At 39.9% G+C, this 21,185-nt stretch overlaps 2 protein-coding genes across 2 annotated transcripts in view; both read left to right on the forward strand.

Annotated features, from left to right (window-relative positions):
- Window positions 1-10,888, forward strand: part of LOC129089347 (receptor-type tyrosine-protein phosphatase S-like) — a 47,451-nt gene extending 36,563 nt beyond the window's left edge. Inside the window, exons 23-34 of the mRNA XM_054596760.1 lie at window positions 1,587-1,684; window positions 1,979-2,102; window positions 2,565-2,740; window positions 3,264-3,383; window positions 4,183-4,337; window positions 4,768-5,053; window positions 5,596-5,774; window positions 6,137-6,263; window positions 6,364-6,489; window positions 7,251-7,405; window positions 7,540-7,675; window positions 8,195-10,888. Coding sequence (XP_054452735.1) covers window positions 1,587-1,684; window positions 1,979-2,102; window positions 2,565-2,740; window positions 3,264-3,383; window positions 4,183-4,337; window positions 4,768-5,053; window positions 5,596-5,774; window positions 6,137-6,263; window positions 6,364-6,489; window positions 7,251-7,405; window positions 7,540-7,675; window positions 8,195-8,263 — 1,751 coding nt within the window. The 3' untranslated portion in view covers window positions 8,264-10,888. The remainder of the gene's footprint in view (window positions 1-1,586; window positions 1,685-1,978; window positions 2,103-2,564; window positions 2,741-3,263; window positions 3,384-4,182; window positions 4,338-4,767; window positions 5,054-5,595; window positions 5,775-6,136; window positions 6,264-6,363; window positions 6,490-7,250; window positions 7,406-7,539; window positions 7,676-8,194) is intronic.
- A 3,218-nt stretch (window positions 10,889-14,106) lies between these two features.
- LOC129089152 (GRAM domain-containing protein 2B-like) lies at window positions 14,107-21,120 on the forward strand. The gene is made up of 13 exons (XM_054596530.1): window positions 14,107-14,289; window positions 15,010-15,168; window positions 15,252-15,309; window positions 15,987-16,059; window positions 16,312-16,415; window positions 16,824-16,913; window positions 17,690-17,761; window positions 17,844-17,906; window positions 18,024-18,123; window positions 18,300-18,356; window positions 18,475-18,574; window positions 19,052-19,144; window positions 19,948-21,120. Exons 1-13 carry the CDS (start codon window positions 14,222-14,224, stop codon window positions 19,961-19,963), a joined length of 1,053 nt encoding a protein of 350 aa, XP_054452505.1. The 5' UTR covers window positions 14,107-14,221; the 3' UTR covers window positions 19,964-21,120.
- The last annotated feature ends 65 nt before the right edge of the window (window positions 21,121-21,185 follow it).

Consider the following 21,185-nt stretch of genomic DNA (forward strand, 5'->3'; position numbering starts at 1 on the left):
AGGCATCCAAACACACTCTTTGTATTTGGAAACCGGAGTGTACTTCCCATTGCTCATTATTTGATGATGAAATATTCATGGGACTAATTTTAACTTCGGTATGATCATTCAGACAAGATTGTGAAAAATACGCCTCCGCACCACAACCAACCTGGCAGCTATCGGTCCTTCCTGAGATCAAAATGGCCTCTACCCAGGTAGTACAGTCAGTGCTTAGCCACGGCTGAGTCAAAAACGGTGTGACAAAATTGAATCATCTCCGCTTGCCCACAATCCACATGCCAGGCTGCAGTTAGCAGAAAAGACAGAAATCTGTCTTATGACTCTCGACTTCTTTCTGAGTTGGGTTTAATGGTTACATTGATACATCAAAAGGTGCGTTGTGGGTTAACTGTGATCATTTATAAAGGAATTAATTCTGTTCTTGCGAGCTTAACAAACTAAAGCCCTGCTGTGAAGTACGTACATGGATTTTGCCGCTTCCCACCCCCTACAGTGAGCTCTAACAACACAGCTGCTTTGTTTGTGGCAGCAGGCCAAGGATGCTTTGCTTTCACTTCTTCCATTAAATTAGCTGTATCTAAAAAACACATTGCCTGGAGGAATTGAATCACTGTTTTCACTATATTTTCATGGTTGCAGTTTTTAGAGGTCTCTGAGGATCCTTGATGAAAAGGTGGAAAAATGTGTCACCATTGACAGATGTTTAGTGCTTTACCTTCCATGATATATAAAGTCAAATGATACAGTTTATTTAATCCATAGATGAAGGTATGAGTTGGTTTTTTTACATGTTCGTGGGAAGCAAAGTAAAACCCACAGAACGAAGCACTTGAGCGCTTCTATTCTTTCATATGAGTTTTTTACTCATATGGCTGCAAACTTGAAGCTCCCACCGCACCCACATCGTCTCTCCTGAGATTTGTGCTTTTGAGAAGCTCTTAAAAGATGAGATTTGTTTCCTGCTACACCGGCTGATGCCATTTAAGGTAATTTTGGTCGTGATAACTGTGGGTGCTGCAGTGCTGTGCTGAAGGAGAAAATAGGCATTGAACCTGTTTTTGACAGCTGTTGCACCACGAGTTAAATGCTCTCGCATCGAGATACATTACAATTCTAGAAACGTCGAGACTGCATTCTGATTTAAATAGATTTTGTTTATTGACTACAAAGCAGTGTTTCTTTGATTAATTGTTGTAGCTGTTGCCTTTTGAATGGACAATAGATCGCTCCAGCTGTGAACAGGAAACGACTGTACGAGGCATAGGTTGCTTCCTTTGTGTGTGTGTGCGCGCTCCTAATTAGTGTTCTATCTGTGTTTGTTTTCTCTGAGTCGTTGCTCCTCTGATCACCGAGAAAGCAATTTATCAAAGAAAAACAATTTACAAACAAACAAGACTCGCCTCACTTTGTCCTCGCACATGGATCAAAATTGATTTTCTGCCTCAACGTGTTCCTTGATGATATGCAATGTTCTCTGATTGTGCAATTATCCTCACGTCTTTGCATATGAGCGATGCTGACCCGCAGTAATTTAGGTCACTCAGCTGAAGTCTGCATCACCTCTGACCCTCGTTGTCACGCAGGAATGATGAGCCACCCTCCCATCCCCATCAGTGAGCTGGCTGAGCACATAGAGCTGCTGAAGGCAAACGACAACCTGCGACTCTCTCAGGAGTACGAGGTGAGATGCTTCATTATTCCATATGAATAAATAGATAGCATCCTTATTGTTTGGAGATGTTAAGCCTGTTAAGCCGTCGCTCCATGATGTAAATCTTATTTAAAATGTGTATCTCGGTGTGCAGATTATAGTCTCATGATTTATTCAGCACTGCAATTTGTTGCTTTAGCTCGTCTGCATTACAGAGCACTCTCTTTCCATTATCCTCAAATGCACCACTAAATATGCCACCATGCACTGTTAATGTGTGTTTGTGCGTGTGTGTGTGTGTGTGTGTTTGCTGCTTCTTCCCAGTCGATCGACCCTAGTCAGCAGTTCACCTGGGAGCATTCCAACCTGGAAGTCAACAAGCCCAAAAACCGCTACGCCAACGTCATAGCGTACGACCACACAAGAGTTGTCCTGGCTCCCATAGAAGGTGAGGATCAACCGGAAGAGAATGGCAAGTTAAAGATTATGTTTAGAGATCCTAATGGGAGAGTCTGATGGTATTTGTGTTCGGGGGGGGGCTGAACAGATAGAGAGAGTGGAGAAGGAGAAGGAGAGCTGCATGATGGATGAAATCTGAAATTGCAAACAGTGCTCAAGACTGGCTGTGTGCAGTGGCATGAGACTGACAAACAGTGCGAGAGCGTTCAAGTGCAGCCAGCGCGCCTCCAGAACAAGAAGGGGGAGAATAGATTTGATCTGCAGCTCATGAATTTACACCGACAGAGTCTTGTTTGTTTGTTGTCGTCCACTAGTCATCCAGCAGCCGTCTGTTGGAAGCCGAACACGGGCAGTTCGTTAGGCTGTTTGATGTCATACATGCAGGTTAATTTATTATGTCGCTTATGCAGATTGCAGTTTAGCAAGAGCCTCACAAGTGTCTTGTTTGCAGGTATCCTGGGGAGCGACTACATCAACGCCAACTACATTGATGGCTACAGGAAGCAGAATGCCTACATCGCTACCCAGGGGCCCCTGGCGGAGACGTTCGGGGACTTTTGGAGGATGGTGTGGGAGCAGCGGGCCGCCTCTGTGGTCATGATGACGCGCCTTGAGGAGAAATCACGGGTAGATAAGGCAGTCACAATTGATGCAGCAATATTAATATTAATATCAGATATTATAGGCTGATCTGGGATCGGATACCATTAATTTAATAAATAACAATTCAGTGCATTAATATCTATGCGTTTATTTGGTACATTTTGTTTAACAAACTTCGGAAAACAATGTTTAAGTCAAGCCTAGGTGTTGCCTTACACATAGAAGATTGATCCAATATAGGTTTACCATTTATTTCCTCATTTTTATAATGCCTGTGTATTTATAGTTTTTGTCTCACAAGGCATGTGCAAAATTGTACATCTTCCTTGTCTTTGTATGTAATGTGTTACTGTGTCTTTGGCTACGTATTTTTATAAGTTGATTTCATCTGTGTGTCACACTATTGGTTTGATAATTGCAATCTATAGTTCTCAGAGCGGTTTGCTTAAAAATAACGATGAAACTAAGGAGAAATGTTGCTTTATTTCAGTCTGAAAACTGTAAAAGTTGCATTAATAATGATAATGCTTTTCTTTTATCCGTGTAGATAAAGTGTGACCAGTACTGGCCAAGCCGCGGCACAGAGACATACGGGATGATCCAGGTCACCCTTCTGGACACAATGGAGCTGGCCACATTCTGCGTCCGCACCCTTTCCCTGCATAAGGTAAATTATTTCCTTCTTGTTACTGTATCCACCCTTTGACTCACCACTCTCTCCTTTCCTCTAGTAATTACTGTCATATCCAGTGAAAACTGCTTTGATCTCTCAAGTTTACAGTATGAAACCAGGAGCAACTGGAGAAATCACAAATTTCCACTGTCACTGAACGTGTAGGAGGACAGATTAGTCTGTGCTTCTTGGAGTGTTCAAACCAGGCCAGCCTCCCTGTGTCAGGGTCTAAGATTTGATCACTGTTGGAAGCAGAGCACTTTATCACAGCACAGGGCTAATCGACGAGCGCCAGACTAGCTTGTCTCTGTGGCCTACTTACAAACACAGAAACTAGGCCAACTGTAGCTTCCAAGTGTAGCATCGCTCTTCAAAATTTTTGTTGATGTGCTGTGAAATGTCAAGTTAGGAGATCCGTCATACAGTAGGGAATAATGCACATGAAATATTTAGCAATGTATTTTTTTGTAAATTGTGTGCAATGTAGGAATATTTATGGTCTAAAATAGTATATACAGTATGTATGGGAATCATTTTTCATGAATTAAAAGCTTCTTGCACATTCTATATTGAGAAAGTAGTCACGGCTTGAATGACTGGCAGTAATTAGGACAGAGTCATGATTAATGCAGACATATATGAGAAACTGCACTCCAACAAATGTGACAATTCCCTAATAGGTTTTATGTTGAAACATTCAATAATGCAAGGAGATGAAGCTTACACATGCACACGGATTGATCATTTCAGTGATAGTAAAGCCGTTTGCTTTTTTGCTTGTCTATTTTATCAGAGTGGCAGCAGTGAACGGCGAGAGGTGCGTCAGTTCCAGTTTACAGCCTGGCCGGATCACGGAGTGCCAGAGTATCCAACCCCCTTCCTGAACTTCCTCCGTAGGGTCAAAGCCTGCAACCCTCCTGACGCCGGACCTATCGTTGCTCACTGCAGGTACAGTACACACACGCAAGTTTATCTCGAAATAATTAATTAACATTTTAGGAAATAACCTTTTTTGCTTTCTCACCAAAGTTAGATGAGAAGATTGAAACCACTATTATGTCTGTTCTTCCTTTACAACCATAACTTGTTGTAATTACATTATGGGTTGTTTTTTTTGCATGGATTAGGCAAACAGCAGCTGATTTCTTTATTTTTATCTTTTTTTTCGCTGTCTTTATGCTAAGCTAACCTAACCAGTTGCTTGGTTTAGCTTCATATAGACATGAGAGTTATCAATCTTCTCATCTAACTGCAGATAAAAAAAAGCCAAAAAGCCCATTTCCCTAAATGTTGAACTGTTCCTTTAAAATCAAATATCAAACATAAAATCCTCCCTATTAGTCAACTAATATCCCACCTTATCCTCTCCCTCTATCAGTGCCGGTGTCGGTCGCACTGGCTGTTTTATTGTCATCGATGCCATGCTGGAGCGCATTCGACACGAGCGCACTGTGGACATCTACGGTCACGTGACCCTGATGCGCTCACAAAGGAACTACATGGTGCAGACGGAGGACCAATACAGCTTCATCCACGAGGCCCTGCTGGAGGCTGTGGCCTGCGGGAACACGGAGGTGGCCGCCAGGAGTCTGTACTCCTACATGCAGAAGCTGTCCAAGGTGGAAACTGGGGAGCACATCACCGGCATGGAGCTCGAGTTCAAGGTAGGGGAGGTTTGTGTACCAAACCAAATGTATCTAAGATTTTGTCCAAAAAGAAGAATAGAAAACGGGTTCCAAATGTTTTTGGTTTGTCCTTTAAAGGAAGCCATTTCTACTTATAATCTCTTATTGTAAATTGCATAAGTCTATGAGAAGTTTCGACATGAGTTTCCTTTTACCTTTTTAAAAATAGTTTGACCTGATTAATATTCAGACACATGTAAAACTACACAGAATCTGACAAGAAAAATTAAGAAAAAATATAAAATAAATCATTATTAACATTTTGTGTAACAGAAGAAATACAGATACAGAAATATTTTTTCTAATTTACTATCTTGTAATCTCACAACCCCTTGTATTTATTTTGCAACCCCCTAAATTGGGAACCACTAGAGTGGCATTGTACATTAGTTAACCAGGCAAATAATCCCGAATAATCCTGCACTCTTGCATGCAAAATCAGTTTTGGTTTGTTAGATATTTTTCTTTAGATTAGTTTAAAAAAAAATCATCACACATATACATTTTCTTGCTCCATCCAGCGGCTGGCTAACACCAAAGCCCACACGTCCCGGTTTGTCACAGCCAACCTGCCTTGCAACAAATTCAAGAACCGACTGGTCAACATCATGCCCTATGAAACCACCCGCGTCTGCCTCCAGCCAATCAGAGGCCTGGAGGGCTCCGACTACATCAATGCCAGTTACATAGACGGATACAGGTATATTTTCGTCCCCGAAAACACTAACATGACCTGATCCCCTCATCTTCTTATGATGTTCTGATGAGTGAAATGATTGGATAGGTTTTCACCACAGTGCTCCCACCTGTCACTTCCTGTCAGATCTGTCATTACTGTATACATGTTCCCACTATTTGTCTCGCTGAACGTCCCTCTCTTCGGTCGCAGTGCTTCTGATGATTCAGGCATTCAGAGTGGTTGTACACACATGTTTTGACTGTTCCTCTTCTTGCCTGAAGCCTGACCCCCTTTTCAGTCTGATGCTTGACGGAGGGGAAACAGGAGGAATGAATGGAGGAGATGGCTTCTAAATGTGTGTGTGTTTGTGTGTGTGTGTGTAGGCAGCAGAGAGGCTACATTGCCACCCAGGGCCCACTGGCTGAGACTACGGAGGATTTCTGGAGGATGCTGTGGGAACACAACTCCACTATAGTGGTCATGCTCACTAAACTGAGAGAAATGGGACGGGTAGGGGTAAATTAAGTTTACATGCACACACAAAGTGCTACAAATAACATCAAATGTCAGCCCTGTGCACAATCATTTCTTTACTGTCCTGCTCTCTCAGGAGAAGTGTCACCAGTACTGGCCTGCTGAGCGCTCAGCCAGGTACCAGTACTTCGTGGTGGACCCCATGGCTGAGTACAACATGCCTCAGTACATCCTCCGGGAGTTCAAAGTTACGGATGCCAGGGTGAGTTCATGTCGTCCATGTGTGTTTAAAGACTTGTCCTCCGTTTGTATGTTTTATTCAAACAGCAGTGTGGCATTACACTCCTTGACTTCTCTGCTCTGTTCCCAATCCATCAGTGATGCTGGAAGGCAGCGGTGCGAAGCTTGTCCTATCGACCTGTAGTGTGTATTGCTTAGTGTGTGTTTTGTATGTGAATGTGTGTTACACAGGAGGGTAGCACTATCGGCAAGAGCCCTCCAGATTACTCATTCAACCATGCTGTCTCTAGATCACCTTGACAACATGTGTGTGTGACTGTGTGTGTGCACGTCCTCTCGTGCACATACCAGCCAGTCATAGATAACTCCAGTTAAGCCTGTCCTGTCCTGACGCCACATTGACAGATGCTCTATTGATCTCCATTAAAGGGGAGTCAGAAAGGCTGGGCAGAAGAGAAAAGATGTAATTGCCTACTGAGTGGCTGACAATAGCAGATGTTCTGATGTTACAGGCTGGAAGTTAACCACAGCCACTGATCCAGCGTCAGATAACAGTAATCATTAACAGGGGGAAAAAAGGATATTGCCTGGCAGAGTCTCACTCCTCAGTCAATACAGCGACAATGAGCTCTTGAAATAATCACATCACATGAAGAAAAACTAAACCTTCTAAGTGTAAACATCTTGATACGAGTTAAAGACATCAGATACACTGTCAGATCAAAGCAACCCGCAGGTCTTCAGTTAAATCGTTTTTCACTACTCATTTCCTCACTCCCTCAGGATGGCCAATCACGGACAGTGCGTCAGTTCCAGTTCACTGATTGGCCAGAGCAAGGTGTGCCCAAATCTGGGGAGGGCTTCATCGATTTCATTGGCCAAGTGCACAAAACCAAGGAGCAGTTTGGCCAGGATGGACCAATCAGCGTTCACTGCAGGTAAGCAGCTCACGATTGAACCCTTCACTGTTAATTAAAAGTGCTTTTAATTGCGTCGATAATAAATTGCAGTAGGTTGGTCAGGATTTTGCACGTTGTAAACTATAGTCAAATTGTTTCCTTTATGGCTGCAGTGCTGGCGTGGGGCGGACAGGTGTCTTCATCACTCTGAGTATTGTCCTGGAGAGGATGCGTTACGAAGGGGCGGTGGACATCTTCCAGACTGTCAAAATGCTGCGCACACAGAGACCAGCCATGGTGCAGACTGAGGTAAACATTGAGCACCATGTGGGACTCACTGATTCATTAAGCAGGACAGACACTAGCAAGGAAAGCACTAATACTGCACAATATCGGTACTGCTCAAAGAGATGTTTTTACATAAATCCAGTAATATTTTTACTGTTTATATTTGGCTGATCATGGATATTTAAAAACAATTTGATGAGTAACGCTGGAATATACATGCTCATCCTCTGTTACACTCTGTTTACTTAGTTTTAATAATGATGATACCATTGAAGTAAACATATCTCTCTGACAAACATACATAATGCAAATCAGTCAACTGGTAACAAAAATATAGAATATTTGTACCTACTGTCTTAAAAATACATAGCATTCCTCATATACAACGATGAACATGCATCGTACCACTTCGGGTTTTTTTTTTAAACATTTAGCTTTATCTATGTATCCATATCAGAATTTAAAATACTATATGTGCTCTTTTTATTGTGCATTCCTAATGCCCTGTGAAAACCCTTTTTACTCTCACTTTGTCCCCAGGATGAGTACCAGTTCTGCTATCAGGCTGCACTGGAGTACCTGGGTAGCTTTGACCACTATGCAACGTAAGTGAAGAGACAACCATCCATCCATCTTTCTGCTTCGAGGTCCACAAACAAAACCGACAAGCGAAAACGAGAGAAAGACGGCTTGAAATAACGTGAACATTTGACCTTTTTTCTGGGAGCAAGACTCAAAGATGAATTCTACACCAACAAGGACAAAAAGCAACAACAAAAACAGCAACAACAAATCTGTGTCTAACGGCACCCACACTCATCAGGGGTCTCCCCTGGGAGCTGGTGGGTGTGGAGACTATCCATGTGTAATCCATATACTTACCTCAGTGTTCCAGTGTGAAGGACGTATAATACATGTGTGTTGTGGTCAGCTATCTCCAATATGAACCAGTGAAATACAAACAGCTTTTGAACAGGAATTATGATACTAAATGTGTATATAAAAAAAAAAAAAAGAAGAAAAACAAAACACAAAGAGCCTGGATATTTGCTGCACCCTAAATGGGCTTTTTATCCTCAACTTTGTATCTACTGGTTTGGTGTACTAAAGGGTTACAAAGTGCAAAGGTGAACATTTCTATGTGTCCGTGAGTCTGTTTCAAAGGTGTCTACTGCTACCACAGATAGCTCTGATCATAAAGTTTAAAGCAGATGACAAGGTAAAGCCTACAATGGAGACCCAACACCCTGAGGACTGTTGGAGCAGCATGTGGACGCTCATTTACCCAACGCACAGTGCCAAGAGAAACCATGCAGTGTGAACCTGAACTGTGGCCTAAAAGGAGAGACGGCTCCCTCTTTTATCCAGCAAAACATTAAGTCAGACTAGAGACCGCTCTTAACACGCTGGCCAAGGATCAGTTCACGCTCCCTAATCGTGTCCTCACTGTGTAACAGCTGGCCTCAGAACAGTGATCAGAGCCCGTCATATCCTCAGCTGGGCAGAGATTTGTAGTCCAGTGCATTCTTCATTAAACAAAGCTTGCTTGCTATTTGCTGTAGTCCCTTGTTCATCCTCAAGCTCATCTCCTGTTGAAGTCAGCCCCCTATTGTGTCAGCTCAGCAGTGGCTTATTGAAAGAAATGCTAATGCCAGAATTGAGCTTCAATCCAGTTAAAACAGTTCTCATCCCATTTCTGCCGACATGATTTTTGTGTGTTTTTTACTGTACGTCTTTGCCTTATGCTGACTTTTTGTCTTGTGTTTAAACATGCTGCTTAATGTTCATACGTTGTGTGCTAAACTTTTATTGTCATACAGTATCTCGAACCAAGGATGAAAGTTGTTTCCCAATCATCTTACCTACTTGAAGTGAAACACTTTGCAGTTAAATCCGTCTGGTGTTTTACTATTTAAGGATACTGGCAGTCAAAGACAATGAGAGAAAAAACATTCAGCGCAATTTCGTGAATTGAGCAGTCCTCTCCCGTCATCCAACTGTCCCACCTCCACCTAAACTCCATTTAGATTATCTCTGTTGCTAAATCACACTGTACAGAACTTCCCAACCTAACCAAATTATGTTTTTCCTATGACCCTCCAGTACAACTGCACACGCTATCGATATATACATATATATATCTTTTATTGATTTGACATATAATCATAATTGGTCCCACGTGGTGATTGAAGAGCACAGCGATGTTCCAGTGTATCAGACATCCCGGCGGTTTCACAGATTTTGTACATACAGTCTATCATTGGAGTCCTATACAGTACAGTTACATACGTCTGAGCACAAGATATAACGTGGGATTGGATGTGATGTAGTTCTTATTGTCGCAAAAAAAAGCCTTATTGTTATTGTTCACTTTGTCATATTTATTTCATATGATTTTTTTAAAGATATTTATTATTCTATTTTGTTACTTTTTACGTTTGTTTTTAATCTATTTATTTGGGATATCTAGCAACTATAACCAATAAGATGTTGTTTACTTGTTTCTTTGGCGAGCCAATGTTAAAGTATGATATTGTCAATGTTTGTTTTTTTATTTTTAATGGTCAGTTTTGGTGCTTTTTTATTTGCTTTCTTATTATAAAGTATGCCCTCTGTGTAGGGTGCTATTTGATACCGATTACTGATGTCCAACTAGTTAGCTAGAGATGTACATTAGAGGCAGACCTAGTTTAAGTTTACAGTGATGCCCTTCTGATGCCCTCCCCCACCCGACCCCCATCAGCAGTGGTGTGATCATAGCAACAGGGGTATGGTCAGCCCCACTGTGATAGTTGTAAGGGCATCGGAGAAGTTAGATATATAGAGCAGCCTTGTTGGCGAGAACCTCAGACAAGCTGTTGGTATTTAGTTTGCTGGAAAGCACATGGTAGCAAGTGTATTTTTGACAGAGAATGGGTTAAGAATGGCCCGGCTACACAAAAACCCTCAAAAGTTACTGTTTATATCTGAAAATATTCTGATACGAAATCTATGTGTGGTCCAGAAGTCTTGACAGTGTGCGACATATATGAAATATGTTATTCCTTCGATTTCTAATGATTATTGTGTCAAGGGAAATATTAAAGTCACACACATGAAACATAAAGTGAAATGTGTTGAGGGCCAGCTCTGATGACGCCATCCCCCTCACTTATGTACCTGTTCTTTCCTTTCAAACCATGGATGTAGATATTGTATCTTGACTTTGTATTAAAAGCAGGATGATTGGATATACAGCACAATGAGCTGCCTGATTTCTGTGTTTTTTCTTTGTTATTCATTCATCGTCCACTAGATGTGACCAAAGCAAGTCAAAAACAGAAATGCACTCCTGTGACTGCAACAAGCTTTTCCTAAATACACTTCACGCAAAATAACTTTTACAAAACATTGTAAAGGATAATGCCACTTCCATGTCGTATATGGGATGGATCGTAGAGATAGGAAAGATTCCCATGTTCACCACTGCTGGTAGTATAATGATTAAAATGCATTACTTTCAATGTAAAATATTACATATTTCAAACATCAGAAAATTGAATGTTGACATGAACGCTATTACTTTCAATAACTCTGAAATGACGAGCATTAAAACATTCACTCTCGAGCATCAAACTTCACACCTGGCATTTGAAAAGGTAGTTTGACATAAACATTACAAAGAAACAGTTCAAGCCTCTGAATGGCCACACAGGTGCAGTTAATCTGGTTGATTAGATTAGACTTCTTCTTAAAACCATGTAGCTTTGTTGCACCTGTTAGGGCGAGACAAATTATACCATCATCATTTTAATTGGTAGATAAAGATTTGGGACCTAATAAATTCCCATTGAAGCTTTAGCCCACCTTCAACCGGAGTCAGTAACATTCTTTAGACTACCAACGTTATGATTATGGTTATGATTAGGAGATGAAGAGGAATGTTCTCCTTGTATAGTGTGTTTGCAGTGAATGCAGGCACATGCCCATGCGTGAGGAGATGTAATCCGTTTTCACTAATAATGAAACTCACTGTGGATAGGTTGGATCTCAGTCGGAATAGAGCTACATGTGTTTCACTTTAAAAACCATTTGCACGATATGAAGCAGCATCCTCTTTTGTCAGACTATGATCTGTCTGTTACGAGTTGCTGAGTGTGATTAGCCAACCCTTTACCTGCTACAACCTTGAAATCTGTCAGACAGCCAACCTCATTTGTCTTTAATGTTACCATGAAATACGAGGAAAAATAAAAAAGGAGGATGTGGGGAATGTATTGTTCTGTCCATCACAGGACAATTCGTTCATGGTTGTTTTTATGTTTTAATACCAGTGTGTTTCCTTCTTGAGATGTGTTGAGACAGGCCCGGTAACTTTACACCTGTAAGGATGTTTATATGCAGGGAGTTGTTTAGCTTTCTTTTAGCCTCACATGGTGACGATTCATACCGCATACAAAGTCACAAAGGTCAATGTGACCCTGAGCTGCTATTGCTGGTAGCAAATGCCTAATGAACATTATAGATAATATTTATCTGAACATGATGGCATTAGTTTGGATTGTGCTACACGATATACAAGTAAGCCATACAATGCAAAACAAAAATCAACACGGAAGAACTGACACTAACTCTGCAGGGCTATTGTATTTTGATCATAAAACATTATCATGAAAATGTTTCTGACTACATTTTTTCTGAATGGTTTCACATTATTACATTTTTACATTACACCAGTAGAACATGAAGAGATGGCACATTTCTTCAAGCAGATTGCAAATGTAAATCATACTGGTGATAACACTCACTGTCTAACTAAAACACCTTTTGTTACCACTTAGTGGTTGCTAAATCCTACATTTTCATAGCAGAATACATGGACACAGGTCAGCACAGCACTTTGAGCTACATACAGAGGCAGAGGAGGAGGGTAAGTGAGAGTGAAGAGAGCCAACATCTGGTATGACACTATGCAATCGTGATCACCTGTGGGCTGACAGTGGCGGCAGCTGGACGAGGAAATCGGCTGAACTGGAGTACCTTTCTATGTACTTCAAAATAAAAATAACTTCTGTCTGAATACAGTACTACTCAACTGTGATTTGTGCAATTGAACCATTGTCAATAGAATCTGTCTCCCTATATAATTTAAAATGCAATTAGGTAGTCACACGTTCTTTTAACGTTTGTTTGTTTTATTTTATTGACTCAAAGACCAAAATTATGAGAATAAATAATTGAGACTTTAAAATATTGATTTCCTTTAGGCCTTTTTCAAAGCAAACATTGTCTCGTCATACTAGGAAGAGCACAGGTGTTACTCATAACATTAACGATCCCGGTGAGCCATTCTTAATTGTAATATTTACACCTGTGTTTTTCCTGCTACATGACAACATCTTGCTGTGCTTAATGCTCATAAAACTGTGCTAAAACACTGCGGTGTGCAGTAAATAATATTAATTAATATAAGAATCACAATATAAATTAGAGTAAACACAGAAATTTTATATAAAATTAAATTTAAAAAAATGAACAAGAACTCTAGTGATGCTCACCAAAAAATTGCAAAACTATTTCTACAGCTAAATCTTCAGAACTTCACTGTCTGCAACCCAATTCATAAATCACTTACAAAAACCTTTATTATACAGTTCTGTTCGTGGAAAATGTCTCTCTTCTATCAGAGTAGGCTAGAAAGAGCACAAAAGAAAATGTGACTTACTTTTCACTTCACCAAATGATACAGCTCACCCAATGTGTTTCTTCCTCAGAACTGTAAGATGTGGAGGTCAAGATTGCCCAGACCTGATTGAGAGATTATTGTTCACAATATTGGATGTCTGAACCTGTGACCTGCAGCCAAGCCCAACTGTATTTTCTCAAAAATGTGATGCATTCTGTTATCTGTTTGGCAAATAGCGTGAGGATATTTTACAACAATGTACTGTGTATGTACATGAGTGTAAATATCACATCAGTGTGCGGAAGTTAAAATGATATCACACACAAAAACATACATTTGTTTTTTAATATGTTATACATTCTTAATGTCTTTAAGAAAAATAAATACAACATTTTCAATGTAATGTTTGGTAAAAGTTTTCTTTGTGCATCTGTGTCATAGGTTATTAATCATTCCTTGATCTCAATCTGTGCAGGCTGGGCAGGTCACATGACAGCAGACTGTGCTGATAGCTATCTCTGCATATTTGTGTCACACTGTGTGCATGTGCTTTTAGGTGTGCTTGTGTGTCAAAAGGTGAGGGTAGGACCAACCATAGCGACTGTTGCCGTGAGGAGCAGAAGCCATGCAGAATGAATGTGTGGCCTTTCTTCCTGCCATCACTGATTGGTTTAGTTTGAGTGAAAGAAGACTCCCCCTCAGTGCTGATTGGTTGACTGAACAATAAGAAGCCAATCCTAAAAGTAGACTGTCATCATGTGTTGTGTCTCACCTGCTTCTACTTGCTTGCTTCAGGACTACATCAAGGAAGCAAAGCAAAAGAGTCACTCACAAGATTAGTTTGTGAACTTGAGAGAGCTAAAGACATTAAGTAGAGACTTTTACTGCATTTGTGAGTGTGTATGAGTTGGAAGTGTTTATTTTCTATAATGACTTTAAAATATAGGAGATTCTCACTGGACAGCTCTATGTAAGTATATATATATAATTATTGGTTCTGAACAGGTTTTCTCTTTTCTGCACTTTTCACATATTTACAGTTGCATATTGTATATATTATCTTTTGCAGTTGAAAAACAGAGTACATACGTCTCCCTCAATCTCCATAATCTTGTTATGTATCCAGTGTTTGTAGTTGCTGTTCTTTAGAAGTGAAACCTCTCTCCAGTCATCGTTTGTGTTGCCTGGAAACTGCAGACTAACCACCGGTCTAACAAGCTGACAATTAGCCCGAGCAGAGTCAATGCAGCTGGAATTCAGTTTGGAGCTTTTTTAACTTTTGCTTTCACATCAAGGAACTTCTCAAACTGAGCTATTATATTGGACTCACAAACAAATCAGAACAGCACATACACATCTTTTACCAAAAGTGTTTTTGAAAATCATGCATTATGTAAGGGATTGTTTGTGTTTGTGAATTTACTGCATTAATCCCTGTGGAGAATCTGTCTTTGTCGGATGTAAACAATGAGAGTAAAGATAATGAGATGTTAACCATCAGCACGTCTACACATTCACTCTGTAAACTCTATAAATCCAACAGGTTTACTGATGTTCCCAGCGCAGAGAAATCCATTTCTCTTTGATTTTGTTTTTTTACTTAATGTTGTTGTATATCTGTCCCACCTGTGTGCATCTCAGAAAAGCTGGATCATAAGTCTGACATTTATTTACTGCTCTCTTTGAACAGCTGTCCAGACGGAGACGCAGTTGGAGTCGGAGGCCTTGGCAAAAGAAGAGCCAGCAGCAGGTTTAGCAGTAAGAAATCCAGACAATGTCATAGTCTGGACGATGCCCGACTGGAGATCCAAGAGCTTAAGCACAGCCTCAGCTCCAGCGTGTCCCTCAGGTACACTCTGCCTTCAACAATACACTCAAATCTTAAACTTGTATCTAGACAAAGTTATGATTTGTTATCTTTTGTGTCCTCAGGGAGCCGATCATAGCAGAGGAGAACATTGACCATCCAGATGGGCTCATCCATTCTAATGTAAGACTGCTTCACATCGTCCTGCCACTTCCTGTTCCCTGCAACACAAATTTTAATCAAGGAGAATGAAATGGCTAAAATCAGTATTTTTTAATAATAGCAATGCATCAAATGATGATGTGAAAACATTGAGACAGTATGAAGATCTCTCTTAGTGATGAACCTACAGAGAGTTATTACTACCTGATTATGCAGCTCAACAAATACTTAACAGAGCTTTTTAATGAGTTTCAGCTCTTGAGATGTCGAGCAAACAGCTTAACTATTTTAGTTCACTCTCAGTGCCCACATAGCATAGTTTTGGGCTGTTTTCAGAGAACAAATCTTTAAAACTGCTCCTGCTCAGCAGCTAAAGAGCCAGATATTTCCCTCAGAGGTTTTGGAGAAAATGACAGAGTTAAAGAGGGTGAATATTGTCCTTGCATTCATCATAAGGACAGAAACATGAAATTAATTATTATGTCGTTAGATGTGAAAGTTAGCATTTGTTTGCTAACAATTTGACTATATTAACTTCAAAGGTATATGTCAGCATTGTGTTCACAACTTCTACTGCCCCCAAGTGGACAAAAAGACATAATTTTCTGCAGATAACAAACACCAAAAATGTTTCTTATTTAAAATAAAATCCCAGAAACATATTGAGTATTGTTAAACACATTTTTATGTACCTACAGAGCTCCCAGAAGCACAGCAAAACCTTCCACAAACTGTTCCCAGATATTCCTGCAGGGGAGAACCTGACACACAGTGAGTTGAGAGTCTGTTACTTATTCCTTCATATTGATTATGGAAATCACGTTGTGACCTCTTCGTCACTTTGTCCCTGCTGTTTGATTAAGTGCTGCCTTATACTTTGTTTGCCAAGTGGTGCACAGTGAATGAAGAGCTGAAACAATTTAGCACATGATTCTGCAGGAATGTCTCTGTTGTGTAGGTGACAATCCTCTGTGTTGTTAGACAGAAACTTTAATTGTGTGTGTGTCTCTGTCTCCATTGTAGCATTTACCTGTGCCTTGCAGAAGGAGGTACTGTATCATGGAAAACTCTTTGTTTCTGAGAACTATGTGTGTTTCTACTCGTCAGTGCTGCTCAAAGAAACCAAGGTAACAAACTCTGAAACAATAAGGTGAAGCATTAGTCACACTGGTGAAATCTTTCGACACTGAAATGTCACAACTTTTGAGGCCAATTAAACCAAAATGTGTTATTTTGTTATCAGACTTTTAAGCGTACTTGTCACTGAAGTGGTAAAAGGAGCAGTCAACATTAACATTAGGTATCCTGGGAATTCACTTTAAACTCCAGTGTTTGGGCTTTTTACCATAAAATCAAAGACTTCATAGAAGGAAATTATTTAAGGACCCCGGATAGAAAATAAAATAACAAGCTGGTTCTTTACCTTGGTCATCCATGTTTCAGGTCACATTTAAGACCAGTGAAATATGACTATAATGTCCTCTTTAAGGTGGTGAAGGTTACAAAATTCTAAGTATTTTGTCCACATGTTGCAGGTGGTGATTCCTGCGTCCAGCGTCAAGGGGGTGAAGAAACATAACTCTGCTTTATCCATGTTGTCTATTCAAACTGCTGATGTAGAGAAGGTCAGAAGACACACTTTAGAAATATACATTTTATTATTTAAAGTCCCAATCTCTCGGTTTTGTTCTCTTCTGAGCTACATAAATATACACATTGATTTGACTGCATCTTTGCATTACGTATGACCAATATAATTCTGCAGTTAAAATGTTGGATAGGAAGCCAAAGGAAACAGACTTTGCTATCATTAGAATAGAAAACCCACCTAATCAGGCTCTAAGGGCGCTAGGTGACATGGGAAGACCTCTTGGGGTTTCTGGCTGACACATCTGTGGGGAATTGTAATTGTAAACCCTTCTGTAAACAGATGTATTTATCTGTTGTTGAACTCCTTAACCATATAACTGAAAATAGATCATTAATTCATGTTGTGTATTGTTTTGTATGTATTTGCACAATGGTTAATTTAGGGAAGAGCAGTGCAAACTAGCTTAGACTATAAATGCTGTGGTTTGTGGCAGTGGCCAATACTATGTCCCTATTAAATCAAACATAAAATGTAGTGTCTTCAACTTTATAAACTAATTATTAATAATATTTAATTAATCATTAATTCAGCTTGACTCAAATACGGCGTGGTTCCGGTGTTAACTAACAATCAATAAAAGGAAAGATGGGAACTGAATCAAAAAGCCGAAACATTATTATTCAAAGTTTGTGCAGTGAAACTGGCAGCTTGTCAAGCCAAGACGTCATATATTATTTAACTTTGAGGGTACACATATATTGTCTTGCTCCATGATTATCCCTTTCTCCTGACTCTTTTTTCTCTTTTTAGCACACATTTGTGTCTTTGAGGCACCGTGACATGTGTTATAAACTCCTCCAAACTGTCTGTTCACATGTACAGGTAGGGTGCTCAACTCCACGCATTAATACGCATCAGTTTCAACTCATGTTACACTCACGTTTCTATGTTGGTCTGAAAACAGGGTCTGACAGTCAACAGCAGCCCTCATCACTCCTCTGCAGAGAATGAAGCTGATCATGACGTGGTATGTTTGCTGCTCATCTAACTCAACCAAACCAGGACTTTCAGGGATTCAAGGTTATAGTGCGTCATGCACGACAGCAGAGACTGTAACCTTCAGCCTCTCTGTCCTTGTCTGCAGGCCTCCAGTTATTCCAGTTTGGAGGACTGCACAGATCGTGATCTGATCAGACAGAACAGCATTTGTCTTGAAAACGGCTATTCTCAGATGTCCAGTGAAGGTGAGAAACAGATGGGACAGACAGAGAGAAGTGTGAATGTGGTAATCCTCAATGGTTAATATTGTTGTTGTTTTTTTTGGCTCTTTCAGCGTTTTTAAATTACATTTCTCTATTTAGGATAATAATATAAAAAAAAATCTTTACTGAATGCAATCTGTATATTTGTGCCTTTCCAGCTCCTACAAGACGCAATTCCACCCGTCAAAACAGCTTAACAGACGACGACAACAGAGGTTGGTGTAGGAGGTCACAAATAGACAATAGACACACTGTAATATATAGTCTAGTTACCCATAATGCAAAGATAAAAGTGCAATTAAAGAATAAGAAGCTGATTTTTCTTTCAACCAGCTGTATCCTGGATTTGGAGGATCACTGAGAGGGTGGCACCGCTCTTCTTCCTCAGAGAACTGAGGAGTTTCAGCGCTGTCTTCTACGTCTACATGATGCTGTGAGTATCATTTTTTAACATGGTCAAGGACTCAAGTACCATACATAAGGACAATTATGACTTAATTATAATATAATACTTAGTAAATTTAGCTGATAATATTTCTGTACTTTTACTTTTTACTTTAAAACTTTTATGCAGGACTTTTAGTTGTGATGAAGTATTTTTTTATGATTTGACTTCGCAACTTTTACTGAAGTGAAGACTCTGAATACTTTCTTCTTTGTCTTCTTTGTATGAGCAGAGGCACATTTTGGTATGTTGACTTTCTGGATTGGCTAAAGGTTTTAAGGAAAGAAAAGAATCATGAGATGTGGTTCCAGAAATGTTATCACACAAAGGTCACTCAGGCTCAGTACAGATACAATTTACTGATATCTGGTTTTTAGGGCGTTACAGTATGTACCTTATCTTAGACAGTCTGCTCAGCGTTTGATTCAAGCTGCACAAAGTGTATTATATACTGTGTGTTTGCAGGATGGTGCTGCTGCTGTTGGCGTCCGGGTACATCGGGCTGAGGATCACAGCACTGGAGGAGCAGCTGACTGAGTTGACAGTACAACACAGAGAGTGAGTAGACACACGTGCATAAATATTAAGGAAGCCTGTCAAGACAAAGACCTGGTCTCGTGGGAAAAAAGTGAGATGACTCAAACCAGTTTTGGGGACATTTAAAACCTTCATTTACAGAACAGATTAGACATGAAGAGAGTCGTTTTGCAGGTTCTTGACAGCATTGTGGACAATAGATAAGAGGTGAACACAGTCACACCCACTCTGAAGAATGCGTTTAAATGTCGACATGCTTTGCCCCAGTTTTAACCACAGTGTGAACTAATAACTCCACTTAAATCCTTAAAGATTAAGGTTATAATCCATCAATAATGAATTTAGTTTCTGATAACTTCAAGAATGTACTCCTTTGTCAGTGGTGGAAAGTACATCCCAGGGTTTATACGTTATACTAGGTGTTCTTTGCTTGAGTATCAGCATTCCTGCTACTAACTTCCATCACATTTCAGAGGGAAATATTGTACTTTTAACTCCACTACATTTTGAAGGGCTGTAGTTACTTTACAGATTCCGATTCACATATATTTCATGGGATAAGTACATAAAATATGATGTATTTTACAGATATTATACTACCCTGCAGTATGGAAAGTAGTTAAAATTCTGCTTTAGCTATACTCTACAGCTATACTTTAAGCCACTCTGCATAATGAGTACTTTTCCCTTTGAGAATATTTGCGCTGATAATACCATTATTTTGTTTTGTACGTTTACATTATGCTGCTATTTTTACTTAATAAAATGATTAGTGCTTCCTCCACCACTGTCCTCTCCTTATGCTGCTTCCTCTTCTTTTGCAGGTACCAACAAATTTAGCCAGTGGCAGAGGACTGGGACAAACAAATCATTCTAGGAACTAATGCAGTGCACCACTCTATTAAGATCCTGCTGTACATTGATCCTTGTCTAGACAGACTCCCAAAAGCATCTTAGCAGTGAGACTCGGTCCATTTGACACACAGTACATCTTCTAGTTAAATTTACAATATTGTGCACAAAAAGTCCTCTTACAGTAGAGATTGATCTCCTGTGTTACTGCCAACTTTACGGAGGATGCAGGTCAGCAATAAGATGCTTTTGGGATGTCTGAACCAGGCCACACATGGTGAACTACACGGATGACTGGCTGCGTTGGCAGAGAAGCACCAGGACAACATTTCTATTCAGAGCACACTCATTCTCTGCTGACACATCAAATATTGCAGTAAGGGATCTCGTGCACTGAGCCATATGGAGGCAGCCTGCTGAAGCCATGTTTACTTCCTGGCCGGTAAACAGCTGAGCTCAGCAAGCTGAGTTTGCTGGAGTCTTGGCCATCGTCATCTAGGATGGACACAACCTGCAACAGTGAGAACACACACAAAGTGAAAGAAGCTCTTAGTTGTTGCGTGATTTTTAAATGATTTGTACATCATGAAATGAGGGTTCACATATGCTGCATAAACTGCTGGAATCTCGTAAAATGTTTTAAAAACAAGACTGTAAGTGACAATAATCAGCCAGCAGAGGGCAGACACTCCCATTAAACTGCACGAGGCAGGATGTTACTTGCACTAGAACAATTCATGCACTGAAATGTCTTTAATAATGTCTTATAAAACTTTTGCCCCTCTCCTTTTGTCAAATTTTTATAACTTCTGATGTCCAGTGTTCATAATTATTTTGGCCAACTGATCTCCATGACTTTAAAACGACTCTTATGACAAAACATTCTGTTTATTGATAGTATTTTGTATATAGTTTAATGTGTGGTGTCAAAAAAACTGTTGTGATACATTAGGGATAGTACTTCTGCTAACTATTTATGAAACTATTTTCCAAAACCTTTCCAGGCATGGAAACACCATTTTCAAATTCCAGGATTTATCCAATATTTATAACTGTACAAACCCTGCAGCAAATCTTGGAATAGACTATGTATGATTTTATATATTATCCAAAACCCATCTTGACTAGTGTACCAAGTCATATCATCCGAAAATGAAAATAATTTTGTACATATAAATGTTGAAATTTTTGTATCACTGTCTACAAGATC

This window comes from Anoplopoma fimbria, chromosome 3 (assembly GCF_027596085.1).
Source record: "Anoplopoma fimbria isolate UVic2021 breed Golden Eagle Sablefish chromosome 3, Afim_UVic_2022, whole genome shotgun sequence".
NCBI classification, from domain to species: Eukaryota; Metazoa; Chordata; class Actinopteri; order Perciformes; family Anoplopomatidae; genus Anoplopoma; species Anoplopoma fimbria.

Bases quoted from the DNA above. Each gene is read 5' to 3' on its own strand.
- LOC129089152 (XM_054596530.1), top strand. From the start codon at position 14,222: ATGAGTTGGAAGTGTTTATTTTCTATAATGACTTTAAAATATAGGAGA. The intron at 18,124-18,299 runs GTGAGAAACAGA...GTGCCTTTCCAG, and splicing joins TTCTCAGATGTCCAGTGAAG to CTCCTACAAGACGCAATTCC. The intron at 18,357-18,474 runs GTTGGTGTAGGA...TCTTTCAACCAG, and splicing joins AACAGACGACGACAACAGAG to CTGTATCCTGGATTTGGAGG.